Genomic DNA, 15006 nt, shown 5'->3' with positions numbered 1-15006 from the left:
GTCAATGCCTTATGGCTGAGTTTTGAACTGACTCAACTGAAAGAAGTTTACTCTCAGGCCTAAGACCGGTCAAAACTGCAGTTTCGCCAGAGGCTGAAGCTGGAAAGGACTTTGTGCAAACTGATGGAGATTCAGATCTATTCCCATCCAAGATGGACCTTTATAGGCAGTCATTGTAAATGTTAATCAAGTTCATGCACACGTTTTACATTTTTTTTTAATATAAAGCAAAAGAACTAAATAAAAAATGTCTCAGGGTTTGAGACAAAGAGAAATTCTTTAAGAAGTCATCCAACCTGCGTGTTGTGTTTCAGTGTTGACAGCTCCATCTAGTGGATCCAAAAGGGTAACACACGCAGAGAGAGCTCAACACACCAGTGACCCTCTACACACAAACTTTATGGGTAAATGAAGCGTGAAACTGACAATGGTCTGGGATTAAAAAGGCATTTATTTTCAGGAATCAGTGTTTGCCTAACGGACAACCATCACCTGATCAGCAGCACTCCACAAATACTGGCTCTGGTTCAAACCTAGAAATGATGGCCGTGTTACAGGACAGCACTATTACACAATAATCACATGGAATCTCTGTGATTTAATACATTTAATTATAAAATACCCTTTTTGTTATATGGTCATTTGATGATCACATACATAACATACATACGACAACTGACGATTGTGTGTACAGGGGACAAAGACAGCAGTTATGGTAAAGTAGAAGAAGAGAGAAAGAATAGAGCTGCGTCCAAAGTTTGGGATCATTTAAAGCTGAGAAAAAGAAAAACTCTACACTGTATAAAACCAGATCCATGAATCCCAAATGGCCACCATAGGCAGTGCTTAAAGGTCCGACTGTTCCCGTCGCCCATGCAAAGTTAGAGTATGTATAGCAACAGTTCCACTTGTGACCTCTGGACGAACCAAGACACTATATCTTAGGTGTTATCAGGGGAACTGTTGCTACAGAATCTTTTCACAGGATCACAAGGATTCTGAGTGACAGAGCGCTCTGGCGGTCACTCAGGATTCATAGACTATAGTTACATCCGTAGCTTTCGTTCTACTTCATCCCTGGTGACCACCAGAGGCGGTGTTTAAAGCACTGAATGACTTCTACCAGCAGAGTCACAAGGAATCCTAAATATCCACCTCATTGAGTAGATTAAGGGGACCCTGGAAGGAGGATCACCCCCATTAGATAGGTAATGGCAAAATTGACCTTATTGAATCAACAGAATGTGCCTAGTAATGCTCATGATGCAGTGGCACATATGTTCTTCAGGGGTACACATCTCAGAAAAGCCCTTGATGTGGAAACACTCCTAGTAGAGTGGCACCTCATGCCAGATAGCAGGGGAGGGTTACTCATCCCATGTGCATGGCTAATGCCGTCCACATTCAAGTGGGAGCTCTTGTGACTGCTGTTGAACCCTGTGCCACTTAGCGTCCACATGGAAGCTGTTAGGCCACATCTGCAGGGACAACTGTCGACACTGATGTTAGCCTGCCCAAGAGATGCAGGAACATGACGTAGGCCAATAACACGCCCATTTGGAAGAGGGCATGTAAGTGGATAATATTGTCCAAATGGAGAGGGGACAGATGGGCCCTCATGGTTGTCGTGTCTAAGGCCACACTAATAATAGTGGGCAATTTTTCTCTAGATTTACCCTTAGGCCCAGTCTGGCCTCGTGGTCACGCAGATTAGCCAGTCGTCCAGGTACGGAAGGATCTTCACGCCTTGAATACTGCAGAGGTGCAAGGGCTGCAGCCATGCACCTGGGAAACACCCTTGAAAATACGGAGAACACAAATGGGAACACCCTGAACTGCTAGTGGCGGCCTCAAAGGGCAAAACCCAGTATGTCTGGTGCTGAAGATGATTTCATGATGGGGGCTAACTAATCAGTCGAGCCGGTCTGTACCTTTTTTTTTTACTAAGTTCTATAACACAATCAGTACAATTACAAAATGTGAATTACATTAATCAATACTTAAATGGTTAACCACTGGAACACCTTAAATTGTGTTAATTAAAATTTGTATGAGTATAAAATAATACTATTCTTAATTCATTGCAAAATTTAAGTTTAAAAATATGAAACCTATTTAGGTTATATAAGAGTGTCAGTGTGGGTCATCGATGCTCTGGGTGAAGTGTTCCCCAGTGTACAAACCATAGTGCAGGGTATCTTTCTGGGCTGCAGCCCAGGCCATCTGCAGACTGGAGAAGCGAGCGGCCCATTGTCCTTGAGGGTCCACTGTCACCACCCCTCCCAGCCCACCTACTCTGGACTTCATGTAGGCCAGAGCTAAATCACTGGCAGCCTCTACTGACTGACCTGAGAACAGAGGAGAGAAGAAATTGGATAATAAATCCGTAAAGAAGTGTACATCAAGATGTCATTGGTCAACTAAGTCACTGCAACAACACTGATTGAGAACAAATCACTTTCTCTGTGTATATGCACATTTCAGGCTGCGTTGAGAAATGCCTTTACAACTCTACTCATTGACAGCTACTCTCGTTTAATAGTAGTCTTAAATAGTAGTTTTCTATTGTTTATATTCTATCTGTCATTATTGTCTTTATATCCTCAGACGTTTACATTTTCTTTAATTGTTTTCATTAGTTGCACTGATTCCTCTGGTGACGTAAGATATATTATTATAAGGGCTGCACAATTAATCGAATTTTAATCACGATCACAATTTCGACTTCCCACGATCAAATCTGTGTGATCGAGCAATTTTTTAAGCGTCATTTAATAGAACGCTCCTGGTTTTTTGCAAAGCCAATCTACCTCTTCGTAAAGCCGTCTGCTCATGAGCCAGTCATAGTAGTCCCCTGCAACCCGTGCAGCTTAGTTTCTAGATGTAGACAGTCCCAGAGGACAGAGTAACGGGAGGAAAACTCAACCGATAGCAGTCGGTTATACGTCGGTCTCAAAGTTAACCAGTGTACTAGTAAACGCAACATTTTGTCCCGTCTGTTGTTTTTCAGACAACAGCAGTGACCAGTGCTAGTCGGTGCTAGTAGCGTCTGTTAGCTGTTAGCTCCTCTAGGACGTACCGGTGCTAATGTCCTTGCATCCGCTGCAATGTTGTTATATGGATATGGTTTTCGTCTGTAAAGCTGTGCCTGTGTTGGATCTCTCCTCTGCTCTCTCTCCTCTTACTCTCCGCGCAGCCCGGCCACACAGCGGCCGCCGGTCCACACTTCTGACATTTTTCTAAAATTTACATTTTTTATTAACACAGCTGTATATTGTTAAACATGAGGGGCAACCTGTATTTGTACCAGTGTTTCCGCGGGTATCTGCTATTGCGGCCGCCACGGCGAAGAACACAGAAGAAGTTACTGAATGCAACTAACTTCAGTTGGTAGAGTAACAGCGTGGGTGATAGAGCTGCTGGACCTGGGCCAGAGATGTGACCCATGGCCAGAATATCATAGGTAATTAAAAGGCAGCGCAGTGAAGATACAGACGTTTCATACACACGACGTGTGTATCCGCTGTTGACACGTGCTGGACCCGTTCATAATGATCAGCCGTCTCTCTGTGAGTAGCGTCCATCACACTCCCTCTCGTAGTTATAAACAGCCTATGTGACGATAAAATTTGTTTTGGTTAAAATCAACAAATAGTCGTGAGAATAATCGCGATCAAAATTTTTATCAAAATAATCGTGATTATCATTTTGGCCATAACCGTGCAGCCCTAATTATTATATTTGAATTTCTTTTCCCAACCGTATACCTCTTATATCTACATTTTGTCTAACAGCTACTGCAAACACTTCAATAAATACAATATAGCAAATAAAACTGAGAAGTTCTTCCAGCCTGGTTCCTCTTTGTCTTCTAAATCTTCTTGATAGTGTGCCGTTTGCAAATTGGATTGCTGTAAATTGCTTGTAACAATAGGTAAAATTTCTTGTCAATGCCAAAACTGTTGGGGTCTGAAAATGGACAAGTCACTACATCAAAAGTCTTCTCGGCATCTAATGTTATTAACAAAAATCTTGATTTTGCTTTTGAGCATAATCAATTAAATGTATTATTCAACTAATATTGTCTGTGTAATCGTCTAACCCTTCTGTATAGATGATTGTTATTATTATAGAGGATTGCCATTGTATGTGTCCATTCCCCTGTATCTAATGCATTAAAAATTATTTTAATAGTAAATGAGTTATTTCACTCCAAATTTTTTTTAAATAAAATGTGTTTGTTGATCCGTCATCTCCTAAAGATTTTCCTGCTTCCAGTCCCTGTATTTGTTGTTTGATTTCCTATGCAGTAATCTTTTTTTATTTTTTATTTTTATTTTTGTAGATTAAGGTTACTCAAATATGTATTATTTATTTTCTATCCACTTTTGAAGTTAATTTATCTAATCAAACACCTGGACTGTGGGGTGAAGTGTACTAGGATCCAGTTCCGTGTCCCTGAGGTTAAAGCCCCCTGAAACACTTTGTCTGTGCACATCTGTTTGCAGCAGCAACACAAAATGTAACTGTGTGTGTGTGTGTGTGTGTGTGTGTGTGTTACCTTGCTCCACGTGGAACAGGATGAGTCTGGCTAGAACAACCTTCATGATGGCTTCTCCGTGGCCTGTAGTTGACACTGCCCCCACCTGGTTGTCAGCATAACCTCCACATCCTGCAGTGGCATTTTTAAAAGAAAATGCACATTTAGTGTTAAATTTAATTCATTTTTTAGGTTCACAGTTGTTTATTTGTAGTGTAGATGTGACAATACAGTAAGCTCAAAATTGAATCAGAAAATAATAAAGACTGTTCACTTACAGTTTGTTCTTTCAACAGGTTTTTCCTTTAATAGCGTGAGAAAATAAAACCTTTGCATCTCTGGTTAGGAATGTAAATTGTAAATGAAAAGTTTGCAACGTGTTATAGAGCAGAAGTTAGTATGGGGATACAATTACACATCCGTATACATGTCAGATAAAAGCAAGTGCCTTGCAGTGTAAGGTAGTAAAATATGTGGACAGTTTATTTCAGGGAAACATCCCACAAGTTTGAAAGTAACTTACATTTGAGAAACGAACACAAGGAGGCTAACCTAGCTTGTCTGAACAAGGTAAAAAAGAACGCCAAGCCCCCTTTCCCCAAAACAGAAGCTAACCCCGGTGACGTTACGGGGATGGATGTGTGGATACGTAGGGCCAGCAGCATGACGGAGACAACAGCAGGACAGAGAACACTACAGACGGGCTTTCTCCGGCGACCCGAGCTGGTTAGTAAAAACGCAGGAACACTAAAACGGGGGGGGGGTGGGGGGAACGGGGGTTAATATGTGAATTAATACCGGGATGTCTCCACAGCTGTGTGAGTTCCAGAGATGGGAAGTAACGAAGTACAAATACTTCGTTACTGTACTCAAGTAGATTTTTCTGATATTTCTACTTTACTTTACTATTTATTTTTGTGGCGACTTTTTACTTCTACTCCTTACATTTTTACACAAATATCGGTACTTTCTACTCCCTACATTTTACAAAATTGGCTCGTTACTTTAGATTTTACAAGAGGTTGTCATGTCGGACAATAGCGCATACACGCGCTGCACACCGCGAGCGGATGCGCGCGCCACACAGAGAAAAAAGTGAGAGAAATGAAAAAGAGACAAGCCAGAGCCGGAGGATAACCAGCTGAGATTGTGTGTGTGCCTCTTTGAGAACTGTAAGTCGTATAACTCATGTTGTCAGTTCACTTAAGCCTATTTTTGGTCTATAGTTCTTCACATTTAAAGTAAGTTAGCTAGTCGTTTTGGTGTGTTCTTCACCTGTTAGCTAGGTTGCACGTTGGTCTTAATGAAGCATCAACACTTTCACCAGCTTTATTCGCATGAGTTCTTTTTTTTTTTTACCGAACTTCAGATGCAGTAGTTCAGTTGACAAGTGGATGGAAACTTAGCTAGAGAGAAGTTGTCTCCGTCTGTTTTAACAGACACACCTGGGACCAAGTTGGACACCAGAATCAGGTTTAATCCAGTCCTAATCTAGTTCTCAACTTTCACATAATTTCACTGGAGTTATCCTTATTATTGTTTACGTCATCAATACCGTATTCAATCTAAATGGATGGGAATACATCTACTCTACATTGCATTTGACGCACGACTAAGACAACTCAACAGATTTAGCATTCTGCATTAATTCACAGCAAATCATTGAGGCTTGATGGCACTAACCAACTAACGTTAGCACATAGTAGTATGGATGGTGTCAACGTTAGCACATAGTAGTATGGATGGTGTTAACGTTAGCACATAGTAGTATGGAGGGCGACATGATTGGAAATGAAGAAAACAGCAAGACATTCCCATCATCCTCAACCTTATCTGAGAGAGATGTTTGAGACAGAAGGCATCAAGAAGGACTCCTGGCCAATGTGCTGGGGAACTTCCTCATTAATGTCTGTTTAGTCATTCATATTTTAATCCTTTATTTTATTTCCAGAAGCTGTATTCGAGCACACACATAAATGTAGATTCATTTTTATGTTAGGGGGAAAGATTAAAAATAAAAACTGGATCTGTGACTTCTCACAGAATCACAACTGAATTCATATCTTGCTAATAAGTCAGAATCTTATTAACCTGGAGTCCCAGTCTCTGTCATAATAATCATATATTTAGGCCTATTGGCAGACATCCATTTAAAATGTAGCCATTGCCACATAAAGACCGTGTCCTCCATGTCCACTGAAGTTCCTCAGCGTCTCTCTAGTAACATTTGTGTGCTTCAGGTAGCTGTTTAAGTCTGTCTTCTTTAGTCTGTTAGCTGTTTAGGTTTCTCCCCTGGAACACGTCAAACACATTCTGCACTTATTTATGTTACATATCTGTCCTCATCATCATATGTACATTGTTTGTACCGGTGTTATTGTTGAATACGTTGTGAATACATATTTCTAAGATTGTATGATGCTGTTGTTGAGTTATTATTACACAATACTTTTTCTGACCTTTTTCGAATCCCCCGACTAATAACCCATATTACAAAAAAGACTAAAACTAATAAAAACTGAACTAAAACTAATAAAAACTGAACTAAAACTAAGCATTTTAATAAAATAAAAATTAAACTAAACTAGCTAACCCGCTTTAAAAATAACATCAAACTATAGCAATATAAATGGTATTATCTTATCCCATATCTCATTTGAAAATATGTCAATATTTTACGGAAAGTCAACGTAACGATAAAAAAAAGTTAAGCACTTTGCAACATGTGTCAGCAGTGTTGAAAAGTATGTTGTAAGCAAACTCAGAGCTCATGGTTTTCTTTACTAATTAACCACAAATGCCAAACTTCTGCTGGTCAAAGGTCCTGGTTGTCAGACTATGATCTCTCTCTCTCTCTCTCTCTCTCTCTCTCTCTCTCTCTCTCTCTCTCTCTCTCTCTCTCTCTCTCTCTCTCTCTCTCTCTCTCTCTCTCTCTCTCTCTCTCTCTCTCTGGCATATCATTCCCAACTATATGTGAGGAGACTGACCTATGCAGGGTGTGTCGCCCACCCGTCCCTCCATCTTGTTCAGCATCCCACCAGTGGAGGTTGCACAGGCTACGTTGCCCTCACTATCTACTGCTACTGCTCCAACTGTGCCCATCTTTCCCCTACACAACAAAACACACAGGAAAAATAGAATTAGGTGTGAATTACTTCATTTTATTCTAAAGAATGCAATAGGTTTAATCGATTCAGAAAATGTCAAGATTCGATTCACTTTTACACTTTTCGATTAAAGAAAACGATTATTACATTATTACAGTATGTAAATGTAGTTACTTTTCCCATGTATTTATGTATGTATGTATGTATGTATGTATGTATGTATGTAAAAAAATGATGTATGTGTATGTTGTGTGATGTCTGTAAGCTACTGGGACCTTGAATTTTCCCCATGGAGATCAATAAAGTATCTATCTATCTATCTATCTATCTATCTATCTATCTATCTATCTATCTATCTATCATGTGATTGCAGTAGACATACAATAAAAATACAATTTAATTTTTTTTAATATCTTGAAAAATAATATGAATATATTTTTGGAATTCTATGAATCGATTTTGAATCAGTAGAGTTTGAATTGCGATTTGAATACAAATAATTTATTTGCACACTCTACTGGTCACCAAGAAAGAACCTTTTTTGGAGTATCAGGTCCTCACTGCTCTTGTCTCTGAAAAGTGTGTAGCTTGCTCTTTTGTAGAGAATGCAGCAGTAGTCAGCTGAGAGTTACAATAACAATAGATTTCCAATGATGAGTGACCCAGAGTCACAGCAAAACAACCTGTGCAAACATTTATAGAAGCTCCTCAAACTTCTCCCGCTGCATAATCCAAAATGCCATTGTGGATTTGTGAGCTCAGTATGTTCCTGAAATGTTCCAACTTCTGATAAATGTTGACTTCGATACTTCACAAGGTTCTGAGATATGAGAAGGTAATACAGTAGTATATTTAAATATGTCCAGGAGAATCTATGGGGCCTTTCCTTTTAGCCAATTATCCTCCTTCCTGTCCCCCAGAAAAGGAAAACTTGCCATCAATGAGAATGTTCCAGTTGCTTAAATGTGTCTCGGAGGAGACGAGGAGAGAGGAGGCTTCAAGAGGAGTTTTGAGCAAGGAACCCCAGGTGTATTAATCAATCACATTAAAATGACAGTATGGATCAACATAAAAAGCAAGAGTGGGATGAGAAGTTGTTATGTCGTCTTGACTTTTTTTTTAATGTTTTTGCCTGTTTCATTTTAAACTGCTGTAAATCCAAACCAGTTATGACTCACATTTGGCACTCCACAGGGTTGGCATCAGGTCCTAGGTTCTTTTTCCAGCGCATGCGAGAGTAGTCGGTGATGAGGGACTGTAGAGGCACCTCAGGGACACCCATGGACCGGGCAAACTGATTGGCCCCCTCTGCGGTCAGACATGCATGATCCGTCTGAAATGGAGATCAAAGAGATAAAATAGAGATCAAAGTTACCTTCTGTAAAACACATCTTTGAACAAAACCTATTTGTACATGGAAAAAACAAGAGTTTTATTTCTCATTGTATTTTTTATAAATGTTCTTTTAGGTTATACAAAATAAATTCCATTTGAGCAGTTAAAGTCTTTTAGCCACAAGTGTGGCAAAGGCTATCATGTTTCGGACGCTTTGGTTGAGACGGTGATCCTACAGTACGGTGAGAAATATTGCTATTATGGCAGGAGAATATTTTGTAGGATATCAGAAAAGATAAGTGGCGTTATGGGCCATAGTGGATCCACGGTCCGTACGGATCAACATTCAAGGTTCCGAATGCATGTGAACCACAGATTAATTACAAAGTTTAACCATATTAATAGTGTGAAATAAATTGTTAATGTAGAGGTTACTTAAAGCGGCCGTATTATGCTCATTTTCAGGTATTGTATTTTGTTGTACCAGAAAAGGTTTACATGGTTTCATTTTCAAAAAACACCATATTTTAGTTGTACTGCACATTGCTGCAGACCCTGTTTTCACCTTGTGTGTTTAGGTCTCTGTTTTAGCAACAGAGTGAGACATCTTACTTCTTTACTATCTTTGTTAGGAGTTGCACATGCTCAGTAGCTCGGTAAGATCACATCAGCTAGATAACTCTTCCTCCAACATTCAGAAACCGTATCTCACTCAAAACAGCCTGGTTAGTTTTTTTCTAAGTTTTTATGTGTGTGGAAACACCAGAGGCACAAAATAACACCGCAAATCCCAGAATTTTAGAATATGGACACTAAAGTATGCTGATAAATCTCTAGGGCTGCTGTGAAGGAAACAAGCAACGCTATTTTGTTGTGTTGTTAAAAACAGTTGATAGAGCTGGCTATAGCTCCGTCGTATCAGCAACCTAGAACCTGATGCCAACCCTGTGGAGTGCCAATAGGGTAGAATAGGGGGCTAATACGACTCTGATGCTTAAAACGACTGGTATGTACCGGACGGAACAGAAACGTGAATTTCAGTGCCATTTTGGTCCCGCTTAAATATCTTTGCTGCACGCTAGTTAACACAGCGACAGACCGGACTAAATGTTGCTTTTACTTGAAACTGTTAAACCTTATGGTGCATTCAAAGTTATTATAAAATACCCCTTTCTCATCTGTTTTAGTCGTTAAACAGCAATTTACTGGTGAAATATGTTATTATTGTTATAGGTTGTTATTACATTTTAAATCAATCATTTAAATTCCCTCTTTTTTGGGCTAATCTGAATTACTCAAAACCGTGACCCGATCCAAACTGTGGTTTTTGTGGTCTGTTGCGCCCCTAGAAAAGAAGTTCTAGAGCTGTTCTGTGAATATAAATCTGTTGATTTGGAGCAGAGCCTAAACGTAAGCGGTACACTGGCTGCTGCTGTGTTTTGAGGCCACTTTTTAACTAGACTGCAGCCATAACAATGGATAATGCTGGGGGTGTGACGAGACACCCAGCTCCCAAGATATTTTACATAAAACTACAATGAAGATATACGACGAGAAAAATAGTCATTATTTAATCAAAAGTCACAAAACGGAACAGAACACTGAATGGTTTCGCCATAAAATCAAATGACTGGGCCCAGTCAGTTACACGGTTACTTATTCCATGTTTATGGTGGAGAGAGTTTTTTCACTCGAGAGAACCAAGGTTACAACAAAGCTAAACGTTTTTTGGCAGTAGTTGAGATCGATGAGACCAAATGTTTTGTACTTGAATTTGTCATTATACAGTAGACAGAGAAATTAATCTTTTTTTACTATTGTTTCACATCGATTACGTTCCAAAGCACAAATAAATTACCATCAAACACTCAACAGATGATTTTTGTAACGACTTTTCTCCTCCTCTGCATTTTATTAATTGCAGCACTAAACAAGGAAATAGACTACTCCAGTATCGATTTATGACCATAATATGAAGAACGCAGAACGTGTATCTTTGTTTATTATCATTAAATGTAATGTAAGGTTTTGCTGTCCGCTTCCGGACTCATTTTAACAGATAAAGAGAATGGTTTGCATGAGAAAGCGCCAGAGTGAACTGCATGCTGCGGATGCCTGTGTCTCTGCCAAGAGACGGGGTGAAGGAGAGAGAGGAAGAGAGAGCGGCGGTCATGGCGGCGGTACTCTCTACCGTTTTTAATGCTGGGTTTTACAAGCAGCTTTTTCTTCAGCTATTGCACTGCAAAAGTTAACTCAGAGTCAACTTTGGAGAACGGGTGGAGGATTTTCTTATGCCATTATCAAGGCTGCTGCTCTGCATTTGTGTACTGAGATCACAAGACAGTTTTTACCTCGTCATATTTAATCTCGCAATATCTTGTGAAGATGAGCTCTCGTCACACCTCTAGTTATTGTACGTTTTTTTGGTTCTTATTACACAATTCCCAATTATATGCCTTGACCATCCTATAGTTTGATGTATGTACCTTGTCCATAACCAGTCTTGCTAGCTGGATAGGGTTGGCTATGTTGCGTACAGCAGACACGGCACCACTACCCAGTGTTTTCCCATCCATCACAATGGCATCCATCTCCACCTCTCCTTTGACGTTCAGCACAGACCCACACCCTGAAACACGATTTGACAAATTATTTAATATTCTTTCCTCTGGGTAAAAAGAAACCTTTGTATACAGAGGTGACATTTGGCCTATTTGTGGAACTACATGGCAACTCATGCAGTAATCATAAAAAAAAGCAATCCATCTTGATGCAAAGCAGGAAAGAGCAGGCACTATATTTTTCATAAAGAGCCCCTATTATACTACATTTCAGCATCATTATTGTACTCTTGGGGTATACTAGAATAGGTTACATGCTTTCATGTTCAAAAAAACTACGATAGCTGTGTTAAAAAATTGTGTATGTTTCTCATACTGCCCATTGCTGCAGTGCTTCCACCTGAAACACTCTGTCTGAGCTCTTGGCCCGTCTTTCTGAAAAGCCCAGTATGCTCTAATCAGTCAGGTGACCCACTTTGTTGTGATTGGTCAAATAAACTCAAACCAGCCACTGGGCAGGCTGTGCTTACAGGCAGCACGTTTGAAAAACTGGGCTTGCATTTTCGATCAATAACATCATTCATTTAGAAATTTCAAATAGGAATGTGGGCAAGCCATTTTTAAGGCAGGTGAGTGCTGTCTGTGGGAGAGAACGCTCCATTTTTTTTGTTTATATACATCCATTATATAAGCAAAAACAAAGTATTTTGTTATACAACTAAAACAATCTTTGACATACATATGTTCCACCAAAACAAACCTTCTCAAGGCTATTTTGCAGAGGCACTGTTACTCCGTCAAGCACTCGTGATAATGACTTATACAATTGCTATCTCGATATAACAAAGTTTGTTTTTTCAAGATAATGAATTAATTATTTCGTAATCTTGACACACCAAAGATCGTTTTATCGAGATAACAAAGTACAAATTCTTATGATATACACGATTCAGCAACTAGTTTGCAGGTAGGTTATTACTTTTTGGTCGGCTAGCAAGTCCAAAGAAGTGTGCGTGCTATGCCTGTTGTTTTGTTTCCAGTCTAGCTGGATTTGTTTTGGTGTGTAATAATAATATACGTAATATATACGTATAATAATACGTTTGCTAGGCCAAAAAAAACGTTAATCTTGCAATAAAACAATTTACACCGTTAACAAGCAGAAGAGGACCAGCTGTGTACCCCTGTGCACTTCTATAATCTTTTTATAGAGATACGCTTGTTTTAATTTATTTGAAAGGCCGGGTCTAGTTTTACTCAGTCAAGCCCATGACACTTAAACTTAAAATGTTGATGATTGTCATTATGAATTAATATTTTGTATTTTGGTTAAAACAAAGAGAAATCAATAATAACTTCTGTAATATGGTTTTAGTATAGATTCTAATGGGCCTCATTAACAAAACATTCTTAATCGTTCTGCAACGGTTTTATATGTGTCTTTGTATGCACGGCTGACGCTACTAAATAGGATGTCTCATTTTTCTTTAACTTCTTGCAGCAGTGTCTCCACTTCAGAATGACTAAAGTTTTTCTTTCTTTTGGAGTCGAGGCCTCCACCGTCCTTGCCACGTCTTTTGGGCATTTCTCTAAGCGTGCACACGACACGGCCCTGCCATCTCATGCCCTTTTATGGTAACTAACGGGGCATTTACCTATGCTAAATAGGAGCAACGGGCACAAGCTTTCAATTTACGAAGACATTGGGATTCATCATTCTAAGAACACATCTGCAAAAAATTCTGCTGTTTAACATGTCATGAATCAGAGGTAGACTTTTTTTAGGGACATTCTTAAGAACGTATTTAGAAGAAAGATATTGGTGAATGAGGCCCATTGTTCTTGAATTATGCAACATAGCTAATTTGTCACAAGTAAGAAGAGAAGTGGCAAACATCTGATATATTCAAAGTAAAATTATTTTATTGAAACAACAGCCATCTGACCAATCAACTTGCCCAACAGGCTGTTTTACTTACTTTTCCCATGTCAAACCCTGACAAATACATACACATGTAGACCTATAGAACATGTGAAAAACATGCAGATTTTGCTATGTGGATTGCTAAATATACACCTAATTTTTACATTACCTGCATTAAAGGAGGGGTTATTCTCCAGCTGGGTCACAGCCTCTACCACAGCATCCATGCTGCTGCCCCCCTCCCTGAGGATGGTGTACCCTGTGCGGGCTGCTGAGCGCACACCTGAAGTGGAGTTTTCTGACCGCGCCTTTGGGATGTGACCCGCCCCTCCATGGACCACCACTACTGGAAGCATGCTAATCACCTGAGAATAAATGTGAACAGATTACATGTAACACAGGATGTAGAAACTTGTGTTAAACAAGCTACGTGTAAAGATCGGTTCTAACATGATCATGTAAGTCTAATTTCCTGCATTACTGCCTGTTTTGCTCAACTGTAAGTTTCCAAAGACACTGGTTCTAATTAAGTCCAAGAACTCTTTTAGGTATGAAAGGTATAAAAAATGGTAATGAGTAAAGTAAATAGCAACTAAAGCTGCCAGACAAATGTATTAGGAGTAAAAAGTAGAATATTTGCCTCTGTGATGTAGAGGTAGGCTATAAAGTAGCATAAAAAATGGAAATACCCCATAATGTACCTCTCATTTGTAATTAATGTAGCTTATTTACTTACATCACACCACTGGTAATATTTAAATAGCCCTCATTAATTGTTCTCTTTTTCCTTTCTGATAATATTTTTTTTAAAGAAAAAAAATAACGTCTGTAACAGATATTATGTTTCTTCATTAGACAGTAACTTAGATAAAAAAGATTGGTGTTGTCTCAGGTTTGCAGGTTACTGTTTACCCAACGATTGGTCTCTCAGAAAAACCAATAGGCCCCAACACGACTTTTACAATAAACGCATAACAACAAAGTAATGCTCATGTTTCTTTGTCTAACCGCAAAATTTGTGAGACGTAGTGAAGTCTTTGGATGCGTGATGTATTATTTATTAACGCTGTTTTAATAAAGTTTTACCAGTGGTCTCGCGCAAGCCCCATGGGCTAAACCTTTACAGTCTGGGATACCGTTAATCTAAATTAACCTAGCGTTTTATTTAAACAGTTGGTTAAAGCAGCAATGTAATTTATTTGAAAATATATTGAACGAGAGCCGCTTGGTGAGCTGTGTATCGGTATGTCGAATTGACGAGACACATGAAAAAAGGTTGACGAACGTTGTACTATGTAACAAGCAAGATGTATAAGGGCTACCATGGCTAATATCTGTCAACCATTAACGTTTAAACAGCCGTATAAACTTAACAATTTACTTTAAAATGTGCTTAATGAAAATCGTCAGTGTACCTACTTACCCTAAAGATTGACCTATTTACTTGCAGCTTAACGAAAAACAGACGACACGAAAGCCTGTGTGCACAGATAAAACAAATCACACCGTCAACAATATCACGGAGCAGTCTCAAAAGGC

At 39.2% G+C, this 15006-nt stretch overlaps 1 protein-coding gene across 2 annotated transcripts; it reads right to left on the bottom strand.

Moving 5' to 3' along the window:
• Window positions 1–2059: 2059 nt before the first annotated feature.
• asrgl1 (asparaginase and isoaspartyl peptidase 1) lies at window positions 2060–15006 on the bottom strand. 2 transcript variants are annotated; one of them, XM_034898291.1, is made up of 7 exons: window positions 14891–15006; window positions 13637–13832; window positions 11469–11611; window positions 8826–8980; window positions 7528–7649; window positions 4562–4672; window positions 2060–2348 (listed from the first exon to the last, which is right to left on the bottom strand). In XM_034898291.1, exons 2-7 carry the CDS (start codon window positions 13821–13823, stop codon window positions 2134–2136), a joined length of 933 nt encoding a protein of 310 aa, XP_034754182.1. In that variant the 5' UTR covers window positions 13824–13832; window positions 14891–15006; the 3' UTR covers window positions 2060–2133. The 2 variants fall into 2 exon arrangements, with proteins under 2 accessions (XP_034754182.1, XP_034754183.1); XM_034898292.1 differs by lacking the exon at window positions 14891–15006 and adding an exon at window positions 14204–14222.

The sequence above is a fragment of the Etheostoma cragini genome, chromosome 17 (assembly GCF_013103735.1).
Source record: "Etheostoma cragini isolate CJK2018 chromosome 17, CSU_Ecrag_1.0, whole genome shotgun sequence".
Lineage (NCBI taxonomy): Eukaryota > Metazoa > Chordata > Actinopteri > Perciformes > Percidae > Etheostoma > Etheostoma cragini.
The sequence above is the reverse complement of the archived record's forward strand: the minus strand, read 5'-3'. Positions and strand labels throughout refer to the sequence as shown.